The sequence below is a fragment of the Pongo abelii genome, chromosome 1 (genome assembly GCF_028885655.2).
Source record: "Pongo abelii isolate AG06213 chromosome 1, NHGRI_mPonAbe1-v2.0_pri, whole genome shotgun sequence".
In the NCBI taxonomy this organism is placed as follows: domain Eukaryota; kingdom Metazoa; phylum Chordata; class Mammalia; order Primates; family Hominidae; genus Pongo; species Pongo abelii.
This window is the reverse complement of record NC_071985.2, coordinates 99,589,177-99,606,020: the sequence shown is the minus strand read 5'-3', so window position 1 is coordinate 99,606,020 and position 16,844 is coordinate 99,589,177. Positions and strand designations below refer to the sequence as shown.

The 16,844-nt window shown below is 46.0% G+C and overlaps 2 protein-coding genes across 17 annotated transcripts in view; both read left to right on the top strand.

Annotated features, from left to right (window-relative positions):
* Window positions 1-515: 515 nt before the first annotated feature.
* Window positions 516-8,621, top strand: MLLT11 (MLLT11 transcription factor 7 cofactor; the record flags this gene model as incomplete). Its single annotated transcript, NM_001133413.1, is given in 2 exon segments — window positions 516-672; window positions 7,339-8,621. A coding segment is annotated over 1 exon segment (273 nt). The 3' UTR covers window positions 7,618-8,621.
* Window positions 8,622-8,818: 197 nt separating this feature from the next.
* GABPB2 (GA binding protein transcription factor subunit beta 2) overlaps window positions 8,819-16,844 on the top strand; it is a 53,452-nt gene continuing 45,426 nt past the window's right edge. For 4 of the 16 annotated variants that reach the window (XM_063717609.1, XM_054553112.2, XM_054553107.1 and 1 more), the window contains exon 1: window positions 8,819-11,086. The gene's annotated coding sequence lies outside the window, so the exon portion shown is untranslated. The remainder of the gene's footprint in view (window positions 11,087-16,844) is intronic. The other 12 variants (XM_054553117.2, XM_063717624.1, XM_054553140.2 and 9 more) reach the window with 10 other exon arrangements.

Here is a 16,844-nt window from a genome sequence, read left to right as displayed (position 1 = left end):
CCAAACCCCCAGACCTAACCAAGTTCAGAGATTCGCAGAAGCACGCCCCCCCACCCCAAATTTCTTGTGCTCTACCCAAAATGGAATAGGACTAGGTTTATTTATCCATTGTGAGGGTAGAGAGGCGAGTCGGGAGGAGCAGGGATTGGGAGAAGGGGTGGAAAAATATTCTGATTCTTAAAAATAACCTTGTAACCTCAAGTCCTTAAATTGTGGAAGAAAGGAACACTCCTCCTTTCCATTGTAGTCTAGAGTTAAGATTTCAAATCCATAAATTAGAGGACCTAAAATTAGAGGGCAATTAACTGCTCATTCATTGAGCCCCCAGTCAGCACGGGGGTGCTGGAAGAGATCGGGAATAATAGCGCAGACCAATGAGCCTAGGGAGATGCTTTCATCATCTCTCCTTCCCTCAAGTGTTCTGGAACCTATCATTTGAATTAGCCGAGTCAGGCAGGAGGGGGCGGGGAATCCTTCCGCCCTTCTTAGGAGGGGCTGCATTGCAGGGGGAGAGTGAACTGACAGACTCAGTCACTGAAGAGGGAAAAGGAGTGAGAAGACAAAGCCGTCAAAGCCCCAACAGCTTTGTATTTCTCCAGCCCGGCGCAGACCCCGGAGCCCCCGAGGTACTCCCTCCATCTTTGGAACACGCCAGTAATTGATTAATAACAGGTAAACCAAACTGAGGGAGGGGGGCAGGGGGCTGCGAAGATAGAAGAGCTGCCGCTTATGGTTAGATTGAAAGACCCCACATAAGGTGGAGGACAGCTGAAGAGGAGAGAAGGGGGCGCTATGAACAATGGGTAGTTATTTCTTCACAGCATCCATGCCTTGTTACCTTGTACAGACTATTAATTTCTAACAATTTACTTGTAGTTATTTCTCAGCACCTACCTCCTTATTTCAAGTATCCTTTTCTGTAATTTATTGTCCTGTGTATTTAATATCTTCAGTCTACTTATCTTCCTTTTCAAACCATAATTTGTTTTACCAGCTGTTTGATTAATTTTTAGTCCTACTGTATCTCTCTGTCCTCTACTTCCCTATACTTGCAATTTTTTTCTGTAGTGTTCTATGTTTCTCTGTAGGAGGGAGTTTGGGAGGGGGTTATATGGGATAATGTTGGGTGTAATCCTGACCTTTATTTGGATAATCTCTTTCATTCCACCTCGAATCTTTGCTCCAAAGAAAGAGGCAGCCTAGGGTAGGAAAGGTGGGGGCCTCTGTGTTGGAGAACTGCCTGATTCCATAGTGAAATCAGTATAGCCCACAGGAGCTAGGTATGGGGACAGATTCTGGAAAAGAATGATTTGCAGCTCAGTGGAATTGGTGGGGGAATGCTAATAGGAAAATCCAAGCTCTGACTGAGGCACGCATTATGAGATGTCAGAGAGCTTCTGCTCCCCTCTACCACCACCACCACCTTGTCCTTCCCCCTTCCCCATGGTGGCAGCATGACACAGCAAGGCCCTGTTGAGTAGGCCTTGGATGCCCACAAAGGGTCTGGACAAAGGATATTTGGGCGTGTCTGTATGGCTCTGAGAGACTGTATTTTTCTAATCTATACATTTGCTAATCATGTATCTCTAAGAACAGAGTGATAATTAGATATTGCCTTTGCCTAAAATACCTGGATAATTTAAAGTGAAGGATAGTGGGAAGCATTTATTGAACATATATTATGGTACAAGGCACTGTCGAAACCCTTTAAGTAAATGATACCATTTAAGATAATGATAGATGTAAAGATAGATGAAGTAGGGGTGGAGAGCATTTGTGGGGGGGAAGGGGAAGCTAGCCAAAAAGGGATCTTTTGCAAAATTTGGAGTATTTGATAATTAAATCCATACTATATTAAATAAAAAATGTCATTACTATTTACATTAGTGAATAGCACTTTAACTTCAATTTTCTGTGTAGTATTACTTTATGTTCTTGACTTGATTTTGATGCCACTTATGCTTGCATGCATGTCTTTCTTGAATGTATTTGGTACCCTGTGTACGTGTCTCTGGGTCAATGACATAGAGATTTTAGGCCTTCTGAGTTAATATTTCATAAAATTTGCTTTAGCTTTTTAAATTGCAAGATAGCTCTACCAAACACTCAGGGACGGTTTGAGCAGTTTTTTATACATACTCTGGTTGTAAGAAAAGGAGTCAGTTTGTCAAAGTGCTTTTTTTTTTCCTCAGATTCTAGCTTGCTCTCTACTGCCCTTTGCTTTTCCCCATTCAGATCACAATTTCAGAAACAATCACCTAACCCACGGAATATCTATTCTTCAGCAACTAAGAATTCTTTTAAGTTTTGGGAATACTGGTAGAGGGTTATATAAAGCTGTTGACAACTATCCATGTACAACACAAAAAGGGATCAGACTGGGAATTATGAGACCTGGATTCTATACAAACTGGCTGGAAGTCTTCCCAAGTCATTAATTTCTAAGATGTCTTCTAGTTTTAAAATTCTATGATTTTTCCCCCCATGATTCTATTTTTTTTTTTTTTTTTTAGATGGAGTCTCACTCTGTTGCCCAGGCTGGAGTGCAGTGGTGCAATCTTGGCTCACTGCAACCTCTGCCTCCCCAGTTCAAGCGATTCTCCTGCCTCAGCCTCCTGAGTAGCTGCGATTATAGGCGCCTGCCACCACGCCTGGCTAATTTTTGTATTTTTAGTAGAGACGGGGTTTCACTATCTTGGCCAGGCTGGTGTCGAATTCCTGACCTTGTGATCCACCTGCCTCGGCCTCCCAAAGTGCTGAGATTACAGGCGTGTGCCACCGCGCCCGACCCCATGATTCTATTTTTTAAAGAGCCTATAATGTGCCCTGCATTATACTAAGCTCATTCTGGAGAAGACTTGTCAGGGAGGAGAGAGAAAAGAACCCAGCTAGCTGGGAAAATAACTGGTAACAATAAGAATCCCTATAGCCATAAGTCCGTAACAGTACTGACTCCTAGGGTATGCTTCTTAGAATCTCTATAGTCCCAGATTTAAGCAGTGGGTGGTTGGTTAATGGATACAACCATTTTTTGTAGCTCTCTTTCTGCACACGTCTCTGCAAAGTACTATGGAGATTATCAGAGTTGAATATCATAGGATGATGATCTCACCTTTCCAACATGCTCCCCTACCCTGCTCCAATCCCGGCATCACCCTCCTTCTAAGCAGCTTCTCTGCTGAGTAATGCTCAGTTCCCAGGGTTTATTTTGGAACTTAAACTCAGAAGAAAAAGAACAACTCAGAATTCACTTTCAACATTAAAAACATCCTAGCCTACCCACTCACCATTCCTGAAGCCCCCACACTCTCACATATCACTGTGTTCTAGATTAACACTTTCTTTTTCTGCCTTAGTACAGTCCTTTCACATTATACTGGAGCATTTTGGAACCTATTTAAGGCCATTATTTAGGAATCTCTGGCCTGGTGAGACCCAATAGGGTGTGTTCGAGAAAGGCCTTTTGAAACTTGGGGTTCTGTTTTTGGAGGTGGTAGAATGTTCTTTCTGCTCCTTTGGGAACATTTCAACGAATTCTTCTTTTTTTAATTTTATTTATTTATTATTATTATTATTATTGAGACGGAGTCTCACTCTTTCGCCCAGGCTGGAGTGCAGTTGTGCTATCTCAGCTCACTGCAAGCTCCGCCTCCCGGGTTCACGCCATTCTCCTGCCTCAGCCTCCCAAGTAGCTGGGACTACAGGCGCCCACCACCGCACCCGGCTTAATTTTTGTATTTTTAGTAGAGACGAGGTTTCACCGTGTTAGCCAGGATGGTCTCGATCTCCTGACCTTGTGATCCACCCGCCTCGGCCTCCCAAAGTGCTGGGATTACAGGTGTGAGCCACCACGCCTGACCACAACTAATGCTTCTTGACCCTTGGCTAGTAAGTAGCAGGGTGGAGGCTGTAGGCAGCTGTAATAGTCCTATAATATCAGGCAGGGCTTGGGTAGAATGGGTAGAGAAAGTGATAGATCCATTAATGCATGGAAGAGTATCTGATTCTGTTAAGAGACCTTCTGCCAATCTGAACTTTACTTTAAATCCAAATGGATTTCCAATCCATTTGCTCTCATCATCATCAGTATACTCGAGCACTGGGATCAGAGGAAAGATACCCCATTACAGCATAGGAAAGTTATTTATTTATTTATCTATTTATTTATTATTACTTTTTTTGAGATGGAGTTTCGCTCTCGTTGCCCAGGCTGGAGTGCAATGGCGAGATCTCGGCTCACTGCAACCTCCATCTCCCAGGTTCAAGCAATTTTCCTGCCTCAGCCTCCCAAATAACTGGGATTACAGGCATGCGCCACCTCACCTGGCTAATTTTGTATTTTTAATAGAGACAGGATTTCACCATGTTGGTTGGGCTGGTCTTGAACTCCTCACCTCGTGATCTGCCTGCCTTGGCCTCCCAAAGTGCTGGGATTATAGGCGTGAGCCACTGCGCCTGGCCAGGAAAGTTCTTTTAGCACCTGGGTTTTGTTCTGAAGGAAAGGTAGGCTAGAGAGAAATGGATTGTTAAGGCTTACTTGTGGGCTAATATATGGGAATGGCAAGGTATTAATTAAATAGTGAGGGAAAGTTAATCAGCAGCCTTGAATGGCTTTGTGTACAAAGCCCAGCACTTGTGTACAGAGAAAGTAGATTGGTTTTTACCCTTGGGGAAACCCCTAGGTATAGGGACAGATTCTGGAAAAGAATGATTATTTGCAGCTCAGTGGAATTGGTGAGGGAATGCTAATAGGAAAATCCAACCTCTGACTGAGGCACGCATCGTGAGATGCCAGAGAGCTTCTGCTCCCCTCTACCACCACCTTGTCCTTCCCCCTTCCCCATGGTGGCAGCATGACACAGCAAGGCCCTGTTGAGTAGGCCTTGGATGCCCACAAAGGGTCTGGACAAAGGATGTTTGGGCGTGTCTGTGTGGCTCTGAGAGAGTGTATCTTTCTAATCTACATATTTACTAATCATGTATCTCTAAGAACGGAGTGATAATTAGATATTGCCTTTGCCTAAAATACCTGGATAATTTAAAATGAAGGATAGTGGGAAGCATTTATTGAACATATATTGTGGTACAAGGCACTGTCGAAACCCTTTAAGTAAATGATACCGTTTAAGATGATAATAGATATAAAGATAGATGAAGTAGGGGTGGAGAACATTTGTGGAGAGGAAGGGGAAGCTAGCCAAAAAAGGGATCTTTTGCAAAATTTGGAGTATTTGATAATTAAATCATATTATATCAAAAATTTCATTACTATTTACATTAGTGAATAGCACTTTAACTTCAATTTTCTGTGTAGTCTTATTTTATGTTCTTGACTTGATTTTAATGCCACATATGCTTGTATGCATGTCTTTCTTGAATGTATTTGGTACCGTGTGTACATGTCTCTGGGTCAATGATATAGAAGTTTTAGGCCTTTTGAGTTAATATTTCATAAAATTTGCTTTAGCTTTTTAAATTGCAAGATAGCTCTGCCAAACACTCAGGGACTATTTGAGCAGTTTTTTATTCATACTCTGGTTGTAAGAAAAGGAATCAATTTGTCAAAGAGCTTTTTTTTTTCTCAGATTCTAGCTTGCTCTCTACTGCCCTTTGCTTTTGCCCATTCAGAAGGCAATAAGTCCATCCCTATACAGAAAATACATTAACAGTGATCTGTAATCCCAAACTGATGGAGTTAGGTAAAACTCTACAGGGTGTTGGGGGAGATGCTGGAGGAAATAGAGTAGATGAAGCTGAGTAAGTTTAAGGAAGTCATCTGGAAGAGGTGAGTTTATAGTAGGATTTAGAAGGCTAGGAAAATAGAAAGCAGAAAAGTCATGGAAGGCCTTTTCACACATACCATGAGCTATTAAACCAAAGTCACGAGGAAGTCAAGTGTTTTTAAGTATAATAGGAGTTTGGGCTAGGGGAACGGGGGTTCCTCTATAGACTTGGAGTTTTTTGTTTGTTTTGTCTTTTTGTTTTTTGAGTCAGGGTCTAACTCTATTCCCCAGGCTGGAGTGCAGTGGCATAGTCTCAGCCCACTGGAACCTCTGCTTCCTAGGCTCAAGTGATTCTCCCACTCAGCCTCCCAAGTAGCTGGGACTACAGGCGTGCACCTCCAGGCACAGCTAATTTTTTGTATTTTTTGTAGACGGAGTTTTGCCATGTTGCCCAGGCAGGTCTGGAACTCCTAGTCTCAAGCCATCTGCCTGCCTCAGCCTCCCAAAGTGCTGGGAATACAGGTGTGAGCCACTGAGCTCTTGAATGGAGTCCTGAAATGTGGAAAGTCTTTTTTTTTAGACAGAATCTTGCTCTGTTGCCCAGGTTGGAAGGCTCACTGCAACCTCACCCTGCTGGATTCCAGCAATTCTCGTGCCTCAGCCTCCCTAGTAGCTGGGACCACAGGCACGAACCACCATGCCTGGCTAATTTTTTGTATTTTTAGTAGAGGCAGGGTTTCCCCATGTTGGACAGGCTGGTCTCAAACTCCTGGCCTCAAGTGATCCGCCCACTCTGCCTCCCAAAGTTCTGAGATCACAGGCATGAGCCACCGCACCTGGCTGAAACGTGGAAAGTATTTTAAGGTGGAGAATGGAGAGAGTTAAGCAAGACAGGAAAGAGCATAACTGTAACAGAGGCTATACCACTGCTGGGAAGAATGGGCTAGATTTTGGAAGGCCTTGAAAATCAGACCCAAGATCAATTTGATGCAATAGATGGTAAATAAGTCATTCCAAAATGGGAAGAAGTTTAGAAAATAGTAGAAATTCGGTCGGGCGCGGTGGTTCACACCTGTAATCCCAGCACTTTGGGAGGCCGAAGCAGGCAGATCACGAGGTCAGGACATCAAGACCATCCTGGCTAACATGGTGAAACCCCGTCTCTACTAAAAAATACAAAAAATTAGCCGGGCATGGTGGCGGGCATCTGTAGTCCCAGATACTTGGGAGGCTGAGGCAGGAGAATGGCGTGAGCCCAGGAGGTGGAGCTTGCAGTGAGCCAAGATCGTGCCACTGCACTCCAGCCTGGGCGACAGAGCAAGACTCTGTCTCATTGAGAGAAAAAAAAAAAAGTAGAAATTCATAATAAAGGGTTTCTGAAGCTTGTCCAAGGGAACTTGGATTATCTCCAGAGGCAATTGGGGATGGTGAGTTTTTTTTTTTTTTTCTCCCCAAATTCCTTTTTACTGGTGGGCTTGGAGGATATACAATTTTCTTTCTTTAATAGAAAAAAAAAATTCCTTTTTACTGGTATGTGGAGTATCTAAGCAAGGAAAGGCCATGGGCCACAAAGAAGTTGCTGTAGCATGAAGACTGACAAGTGGTTTCTTTCTAGGAAGCTATGAGGGACCCTGTGAGTAGCCAGTACAGTTCCTTTCTTTTCTGGAGGATGCCCATCCCAGAACTGGATCTGTCGGAGCTGGAAGGCCTGGGTCTGTCGGATACAGCCACCTACAAGATCAAAGACAGCAGCGTTGGCAAAATGATCGGGCAAGCAACTGCAGCAGACCAGGAGAAAAACCCTGAAGGTGATGGCCTCCTTGAGTACAGCACCTTCAACTTCTGGAGAGCTCCCATTGCCAGCATCCACTCCTTCGAACTGGACTTGCTCTAAGGCCAAGACTTCTCTCTCCCATCACCTTGCCCTCACTGTCTTCCCTCTCAAGCCCCTTCCTTTCCACTCCTTTCCCATTTTAATCTTGTCTCTCTCTACTGTGTTGGTGGTGCTGATGAATCTGCCAGAGTTGAGTTCTATGTATTTATTTATTTATCTATCTGTCTACTCCATTTCTCTCAAAAGCCCTCAAGTCACAAAGTAAATGGTTCAAGCAATGGAGTACTGGGTCACAGGGATTCCTCCTTTCCCCCCCAAATATTAACTCCAGAAACTAGGCCTGACTGGGGACACCTGAGAGTAGTATAGTAGTGCAAAATGGAAGACTGATTTTTGACTCTATTTTAATCAGCTTCAGAGATTCCTTAAACCTTCCTAATTTCCTGCTCCAGGGCAGTAAACACAAGTATTTCTTCAAGGGGTGATGAAAACCTCGGAAGTTTTAATGTGAGGTTATCTGCTATGAAACAGTATTTCTAAAAGGCTAAAGTGATAAGTCTCTTGCTTTTTTTTGATCCTGCTCTTTCTTATATTCTTTTTTTTCCTTAGAGAAATCAAGAGGGTAGTTAGAGGTATAAAACAGGAGGAAATATTATGGAAAATGAAAATAGGGAAAATAATTGAATAATTTTAGAAGTAGCTAATTTCTGTTCTCAAAAGAATGTCCCTTCTTCAAACCTACTCACTTTACAACTTTGCTCCTAACTGTAGGTTGAAAACTCTAGCTAAAGAAAGTTATCAAATCTTAACATGCATTCCTACTATTATGATAGTTCTTAAGGTTTCAATTCAATCTTCTGAAAGGCGTAAGTCCTATTTTAGCCTTACCTCCTGCATTTGCAATATCTAATTCTGGTCAGTGGGCACAGTTCTTCAGCTACATTGAGACCCTGAAATGAACAATTACATTCTGACTCTACATCTTGTCCCCAATCCTTCCAACAATATTGATGCTGATTTGTGCTGCCATTTACTCGTTTATTTAATAAAGACATTCAATCCCAGGACTGGAGTCTAGTTTTCTCTCTTCACAAGGGAAGCCATAGAAATCTGAGAAATTAGCCTTGCTTTCACACTTAGCTTATACATCTTTTTCTTTTTTCTTTTTATTTTTTTGAGATAGGGTCCTGCTCTGTCACCCAGGATGGAGTGCAGTGGCGGGGATCACTGCTCACTGCAACCTCCACCCACCAGGGTCAAGGGATCCTCCCACCTCAGGCTCCCAGGTAGCTGGGATTACAGGCGCCTGCCACCACGCCTGGCTAATTTTTGTATTTTTCATAGAGACGGGGTTTCACCATGTTGGCCAGGCTGGTCTCTAACTCCTGACCTCAGGTGATCTGCCCGCCTTAGCCTCCCAAAGTGCTGAGACTACAGGCATGAGCCACTGAGCCCGGCCTCATTTTATCTTTCTATAATAATATTCAACTTAGAGGAAGAATGATTTGAATAGCATTTAGACATTAAATGGTGAACTTCGCATTGAACATAATGAAAGGGCAAAATCAACTTAAAATTAGAAAAGTAGTTAGGAAGACAGCTACAACCACTCTTCTGCTTGCCCACTGACTACCAACATTATATTTCAGGTAATAATTCTCCTAGGTGCCTAAGATAAACGAATTCACTCAAATATGTTATCTGCTTAACTTCTGGTTTTTGTGTGCTTACTATAGGAAAGCGCTGAGCCAAACAGAATATAAACGGGAATGAGACAAGACTCCAACCCTCAAAAGAGAAACTGTAAATACCAAAATGGATAGGATAGAATTGGGCAGTGTACCATAAATAAGGATGACACTATACCCTAAATAAGGATGATCTAGAGAAGTCCCCAGGAGGGACAAAAAAAGACAAATCCTCCCTCTAGGCCATGAAAAGCCCACATCTAAAGACGGTCCCAGTCTAACGAAGAATGGGGCCAGGAAGGATAAGTAGTGCGTCCTTTTCTGTTTTTACTGAGTTTTGAAGGGTCCCTTCAGAATCCTTCAGTCATGGCAATTGGTGGGTGGAGACAGGGATCAACTGTTTGGTAAATAAAGTGACTAAATGGATTTGCAAACTCATGCTCCATCCTCTTGCAGGCCTCCAAAAAGAAATGACTCAGGCCGGGCGCGGTGGCTCACGCCTGTAATCCCAGCACTTCGGGAGGCCGAGGCCGGCGAATCACTTGAGGTCAGGAGTTCGAGACCAGCCTGGTCAACATGGTAAAATAAAACCCCGTCTCTACTAAAAATACAAAAATTAGCCCAGCGTGGTGGCGGACGCCTGTAATCCCAGCTGCAGGGGAGGCTGAGGCAGGACAATCACTTGAACCGGGGAGGCAGAGGTTGCAGCGAACCGAGATCGCGCCACTGCACTCCAGCCGTGCAGTGGCGCTTCGTCCGTCGCGAGACTCCGTCTCAAAAAAAAAAAAAAAAGGCCGCGCGCGGTGGCTCACGCCTGTAATCCCAGCACTATGGGAGGCCGAGGCGGGTGGATCACGATGTCAGAAGATCGAGACCATCCTGGCTAACACGGTGAAATCCCGTCTCCACTAAAAATACAAAAAATTCTCTGGGCGTGGTAGCGGGTGCCTGTAGTCCCAGCTGCTCTGGAGGCTGAGGCAGGAGAATGGCGTGAGCCCGGGAGGCGGAGCACGCAGCGAGCCGAGATCGAGCCACTGCACTCCAGCCTGGGCGACAGACCGAGACTCCGTCTCAAAAAAAAAAAAAAAAAAAAGAAAGAAAGAAAGAAAAGAAATGACTCAGTTATTTGTTTCACTGTTCTCACTGACAGCTTGGCTCTGGGGTCCTTACATTCGGGCTGTAACGGGAAAAATGTGTCCATCAGGCACCAGAACCCAATGCACAAAGCCAGGAACGTCCCAAACAGCTGCAGCCGAGGTTGGGATAAGGAAACGAGGCTTTCCTGTCAAACTAAACCTGGCCGCCCCGGACCCTGCAGAAGCAGCCAAGAGTTAAGACGCAATCGGCACGACTGACGCACGATACGAGTCTCCCTCAGCGGTTCGCCAGGTTTTTGGCGCCAACACCAGACCCAGGATCCGTCCCCTGCTGGAACTATTCAGACGCGCAAGATACGTAACCAGCAGTCCTCCGCCCCGTTAAATAGTCCTGCCTAGGACGCCTCGGTGAAGCACTTTTCCACCTCAGAAGTGCCTCAGCAGATAGGCGATGAGCCTCGGAGGTGCATCATCTTTCTGTTAGAATGGGAGTATGGGTTTTCTGATCATCTTCCCTTCACAGATTCCTCCGCCAGAAATCTTACTCGCGGCGTCTTCATTTCCGGGTCCGCCATTTTGTCGCCTCTGTTTCTCCACGAGGGGGGGTTAAAGGCCCCCAAAACATGCACACATGAAAAGGGCAAAAAGTAACTGTCCTTGACAGGGAGTCTTAACTAGAGAAGGAAACGGGACTAAACTGGCGGGCTCCGTGGAAGCGCGGCCGGCAGCGTCCCGGACGAGGAGGTGAGGGGGAAAGAAGAGATGTGTGGACTCCGGGGGGCGTCAGGGCTGGAAAAGAAAGTGCCGTGAGAAATCACACCGCTTCCCAGCCCAGCCTCAGATTTCTGGGTGCAGACCGCGCGGCTCCTCGTCACTGAAGCGGGGGCAGCTGGGCGCGGGGGACGGAGAGGAAGGGGATGCTGTCGGGAGGAAGGGGAGGGGACTGGAAGGAGGTGAAGAAGGGGGTGGGTGGAAGACCTCGGGCTGGGGAGCTGGACCAAGGGAAGCCCAGGCCGCGAAGGTGACCACTAGGGGGCGGCGCGGAGCCGGGGCCGCGGCCGGGGCCGGGGCCGAGGCTGAGTTTGGCCCCCTGCCCCAAATCGGTTCCCATCTTTCAGACAGACTTTGATGTGAGGAACTGTAGGGTTTATTATAGAGAGGGAAACGGCGACTCTCATTCTCTGACCCTAATAATGACCTGAAAGATTACTAGTGAACTCGGTAATCTGCACGAGAGCAGTACGGGCCCCGCCTCTGCTGTTTTGCTTTTTTTTTTTTTTTTTTTTTCCAAAACTGAGTCGTGCTCTGTCACCAAGGCTGGAGTGCAGTGGTGCAGTTTCGGCTCACTGCAACCTCCAGCTCACTGCAATCTCCGCTTCCCGGGTTCAAGCGATTGAACCTCAGCCTCCCGAGTAGCTGGGATTACAGGCGTGCGCCACCATGCATGGCTAATTTTTGTATATTTTTAATAGAGACGGGGTTTCACCATGTTAGCCAGGCTGGTCTCGAACTCCTGACCTTAGGGGATCCGCCCGCCTTGGCCTTCCAAAGTGCTGGGATTACAGGCGTGAGCCACGGCTCCCGACCTCGCCTCTGCTTGTTTCACAGTTGTTTGTACAGCTGGCCGCGCCCAGTGGGGACTTGAGCAATACTAAAAGAACCATAGATTCTTCCATTGCAATTCTCCTTTCCGTTGGCTGTCTCCTGTTTTCACATGCTTCCTTGAGCCAGAGGTCAATCCATTTCTCTCCCTTTTCCCAAAAGGGTTTTCTCTCTAGGGGGTCCCCCCCAACCCAACGTCTTTGGAAAAGGACAGTCTATGGCTTACTACCAACGATGTAACACAATTTTGGCCATCCAGGACCATATTTTCATCTAATCACTTGGTCCACCCACTCCAGTAGAGATGTTCTTAGGCATGTATTTTCACACGTGCTTTGATGACAATAAAGAGAAAACTGCCCCATCCAGATTCTTAAACAAAAGTAATTACTCTAATTATCTTGGATAATAGAGTACTTTGTTGTCGAGAGCTCAAGCACTTCATGAATTATTAAAACGCACACTTATTGAAAGGTTTTGGCCCGGCGCAGTGGTTCACGCCTGTAATCCCAGCATTTTGGGAAGCTGAGGTGGGAGGATACCTTGAGCCCTGGAGTTCTAGACCAGCCTGGGCGAAATAGGGAGACCCCTGTCTGTACAGAGAAAAAAAAAATTTATTTTTAATCAGCTGGGCGTGGTAGTGCCCACAGGTGGTCCCAGCTACTCGGGAAACTGAGGTGGGAGGATCGCTTGAGGTCGAGGCTGCAGTGAGCCGTGATTACGCCACTGCACTCCAGCCTGGACCACAGAGTGAGACCCTGTCGCTTTAAAAAAACAAACAGGCCGGTCGTGGTGGCTCTGGCCTGTAATCCCAGCACTTTGGGAGGCCGAGGCGGGTGGATCACCTGAGGTCAGGAGTTCGACACCAGCCTGGCTAACATGGTGAAACCCCATTTCTACTAAAAATACAAAAAATTAGCCGGGCGTGGTGGCACACACCTATAATCCCAGCTACCCAGGAGGCTGAGGCAGGAGAATGGCTTGAACCCAGCAGGCAGAGGTTGCAGTGAGACAAGATCGCGCTATTGTGCTCCAGCTTGGGCAACAAGAGCAAAACTCCATCACAAACAAACAAACAAACAAACATACTTTATCCAGTCCACTATTGATATATATTTAGGTTCTTTTCAATCTTTTTCTTTTTATTTTTAGTTTTACTTTTAGAGACAGGGTCTTGCTTAGTACTTTATTCCATCCCCTATTGACATATATTTAGGTTCTTTTCCATCTTTTTTTATTTTTTTATTTTTAGAGACAGCGTCTTGCTCAGTCACCCAGGCTGGAGTGCAGTGATCATAGCTCATCGCATCCTTGAACTCCTGGGCTCAAGCGATCCTCCCGCCTTAGCCTCCTGAATAGCTAGGACCACAGGTGTGGGCCACCACACCCTGCTAATTTTTTTATTTTTGTATTTTTGTAGAGACAGAGTCCGTCTGTGTTGTCCCGGCTGGGATCAAATTCCTGGCTTCAACTGATCCTCCTGCTTTGGCTTTCCAAAGCACTGGGATTTATTTTATTCATCTCCAAAATCCTAGAAGGCAAGTGAGACAGATTTTTTTTCCTCAGTTTATGTATAGGGAAAGTGGAGGTACAGCCAGCAAGGGAGAGTATTGTTAGTTGTTGGTAGTCAAGGAGTCAGAAGTGCCTAGACTGTTTTCTGATGTATCAGGCTTCATCTCTTGTCTGGTTGATGGGCCGCCAGGCAGGTATTGACCACCTGCCAGAACCAGCATGGACAAGATACTGGGAGAATGGCACATAGTTCCCCTCAAAATGCTGTGTTTTTTGTTTGTTTTTTGTTGTTTTGTTTTGTTTTATTTTAAGTGAAAGCAAGCTGATTGAGAAAGTAAAGGAAGGCCGGGCGCGGTGGCTCATCCCCATAATCCCAGCACTTTGAGAGGCTGAGGCGGGCAGATCACAAGGTCAGGAGGTCAAGACCAGCCTGGCCAACATGGTGAAACCCCGTCTCTAATAAAAATACAAAAATTAGCTGGGCATGGTGGCGTGCATCTGTAGTCCCAGCTACTTGGGAGGCTGAGGCAGGAGAATCACTTGTACCCAGGAGGCGGAGTTTGCAGTGAGCCACGATCGCGCAACTGTACTCCAGCCTGGTGACAGAGCGAGTCTCTGGCTAAAAAAGAAAGTAAAGAAATAAAGAATGGCTGCTCCATGGGCAGTATTTTTATGGTTATTTCTTTTTTTTTTTTTTGAGACGGAGTCTTGCTCTTTCGCCCAGGCTGGACTGCAGTGGCGCTATCTCGGTTCACTGCAAGCTCCGCCTCCCCGTTCATGCCATTCTCCTGCCTCAGCCTCCTGAGTAGCTGGGATTATAGTCGCCAGCCACCGCACCTGGCTAATTTTTTGTATTTTTAGTAGAGACAGGGTTTCACCGTGTTAGTCAAGATGGTCTCGATCTCCTGACCTCGTGATCCTCCCGCCTCGACCTCCCAAAGTGCTAGGATTACAGGTGTGAGCCACCGTGCCCGGCATTTCTTGATTATATGCTAAACATGCTTCCTCTTTTTTTTTTTTTTTTTTTTTTTTTTTCAGACAGAGTGTCGCTCTGTCGCTGGAGTGCAGGCTGGAGTGCAGTGGCGTGATCATGGCTTACTGCAAGCTCCGCTTCCTGGGTTCACGCCATTCTCCTGCCTCAGCCTCCCTAATAGCTGGGACTGCAGGCCCCCGCCACCACGCCCAGCTAATTTTTTTTTTTTTTTTTTGTATTTTTAGTAGAGACAGGGTTTCACCACGTTAGCCACGATGGTCTCGATCTCCTGACCTCATGAGCCGCCCTCCTCAGCCTCCCAAAGTGCTGGGATTACAGGCGTGAGCCACTGCACCCAGCTGCCTCCTCTTTTTAGACCATATAGGGTAACTTCCTGACATTGCCATGGCATTTGTAAACTGCCGTGGCATGGCACTGGTGGGAGTGTAGCAGAGAGGACAACCAGAGGTCACTCTTGTCCTCTTGTTGCCATCTTGCTTTTGGTGGGTTTTAGCCAGCTTCTTTACTATGGCCTGTTTTATCAGCAAAGTCTTTATGATCTGTATCTCGTGCTGACCTCCTATCTCATCCTGTGACTAAGAATGCCTTAACTGGCTGGGCACGGTGGCTCACACCACTTTGGGAGGCCGAGGTGGGTGGATCACTTGAGGTCAGGAGTTCAAGACCAGCCTGGCCAACATGGTGAAACCCTGTCTCTACTAAAAATACAAAAATTAGCCAGGCAGTAGTGGCACACACCTGTAATTCCAGCTACTCGGGAGGGTGAGGCAGGAGAATTTCTTGAGCATTAGAGGCAGAGGTTGTGGTGAGCTGAGATCGTGCCACTGCACTCCAGTCTGGGCGACAGAGTGAGACAGTCTCAAAAAACAAAATAAGGGCTGGGCACAGTGGCTTATGCCTGTAATCCCAGCTCTTTGGGAGGCTGAGGTGGGCAGAGGTCAGGAAATCAAGACCATCCTGGCTAACACCATGAAACTCTGTCTCTACTAAAAATACAAAAAATTGGCCGGGCATGGTGGCTCATGCCTGTAATCCCAGCACTTTGGGAGGCCCAGGAGGGCGGATCACAAGGTCAGGAGATCAAGACCATCCTGGCCAACACAGTGAAACCCCATCTCTACTAAAAATACAAAAAAACCCCATCTCTACTAAAAATACAAAAAATTAGCCAGGCATGGTGGTGGGTGCCTGTAGTCCCAGCTACTCAGGAGGCTGAGGCAGGAGAATGGCATGAACCCAGGAGGCGGAGCTTGCAGTGAACCAAGATTGTGCCACTGCACTCCAGCCTGGGCGACAGAGCGAGACTTCATCTCAAAAAAAAAAAAATTAGCCGGGTGGGAGACTGGGACAGGAGAATCGCTACAACCTGGGAGGCGGAAGTTGCAGTGAGCTGAGATTGCACCACTGGACCCCAGCCTGGGCAACAGAGCGAGACTTCATCTCAAAAAAACCCCCCAAAAAAACCCCCCAAAAAACACGAAACAAAACAAAAAAAGAATGCTTAATGGGAATGCAGCCCAGTAGGTCTCAGCCTTATTTCACTCAACTCCTATTCAAGATGGAGTTGCTCTGGTTCAAACACCTCTGACATTTCTCCCCTCCCTTTTATTAGAGAACCCTTAATCCTAGGGGTTACAAAGGAATAAAGATCCATCTTCTGTAACTTTTTCAGGCTGAATAGGGGCGATGATATTCCTGCCTGACTCTTAGGGTCTCTTGTATTCAGGGTTCAGAGAGGAGCTCAGTCAGAAAGCATCAGTATGGTGAGAGCTATTCATAACTCCAACAAAAGGTGGTATCTGGAAGATTAAAAGGTGTTCAGTTTAAGAAAACATTCAGTAAGCTTATCCTGCATTCCTACACAAAGCGTACAACAGCAATATACTCCACAACAGTAAAGCAAAATAAGCAAAACTATCCCAAGTAAACTAAACAAGAAGGTTTTCCATGAACTGGGCAACTGTTGGAACCAAGCTGATTTGGGGTTACTAGCTGATTCCAGTATGTGCCCAGAATTAGAATATTGATCCAGATTTTTACATTACGCATCCCTTTTGTTTCTTCTGAGCAGCAGCCAGAGATCACTGGTTGGTTCACAGGAATAAGCAGGGTTAGTCTAAGTTGCAGAAAAAAAACTTAAAAACAACTGATGAGACTAGAATTTTTATTTTTTTTATTTTTTGAGACAGAGTCTTATTCAGTCACCTAGGCTGGAGTGCAGTGGCACAATCTTGGTTCACTGCAAGCTCTGCCTCCTGGGTTCAAGCAATTCTCCTGCGTCAGCCTCTGGAGTAGCTGGGATTACAGGCATATGCCACCACGTCCGGCTGATTTTTGTATTTTTAGTAGAAACGGGGTTTCACCATGTTGGCCAGGCTGGTCTCGAACACCTGA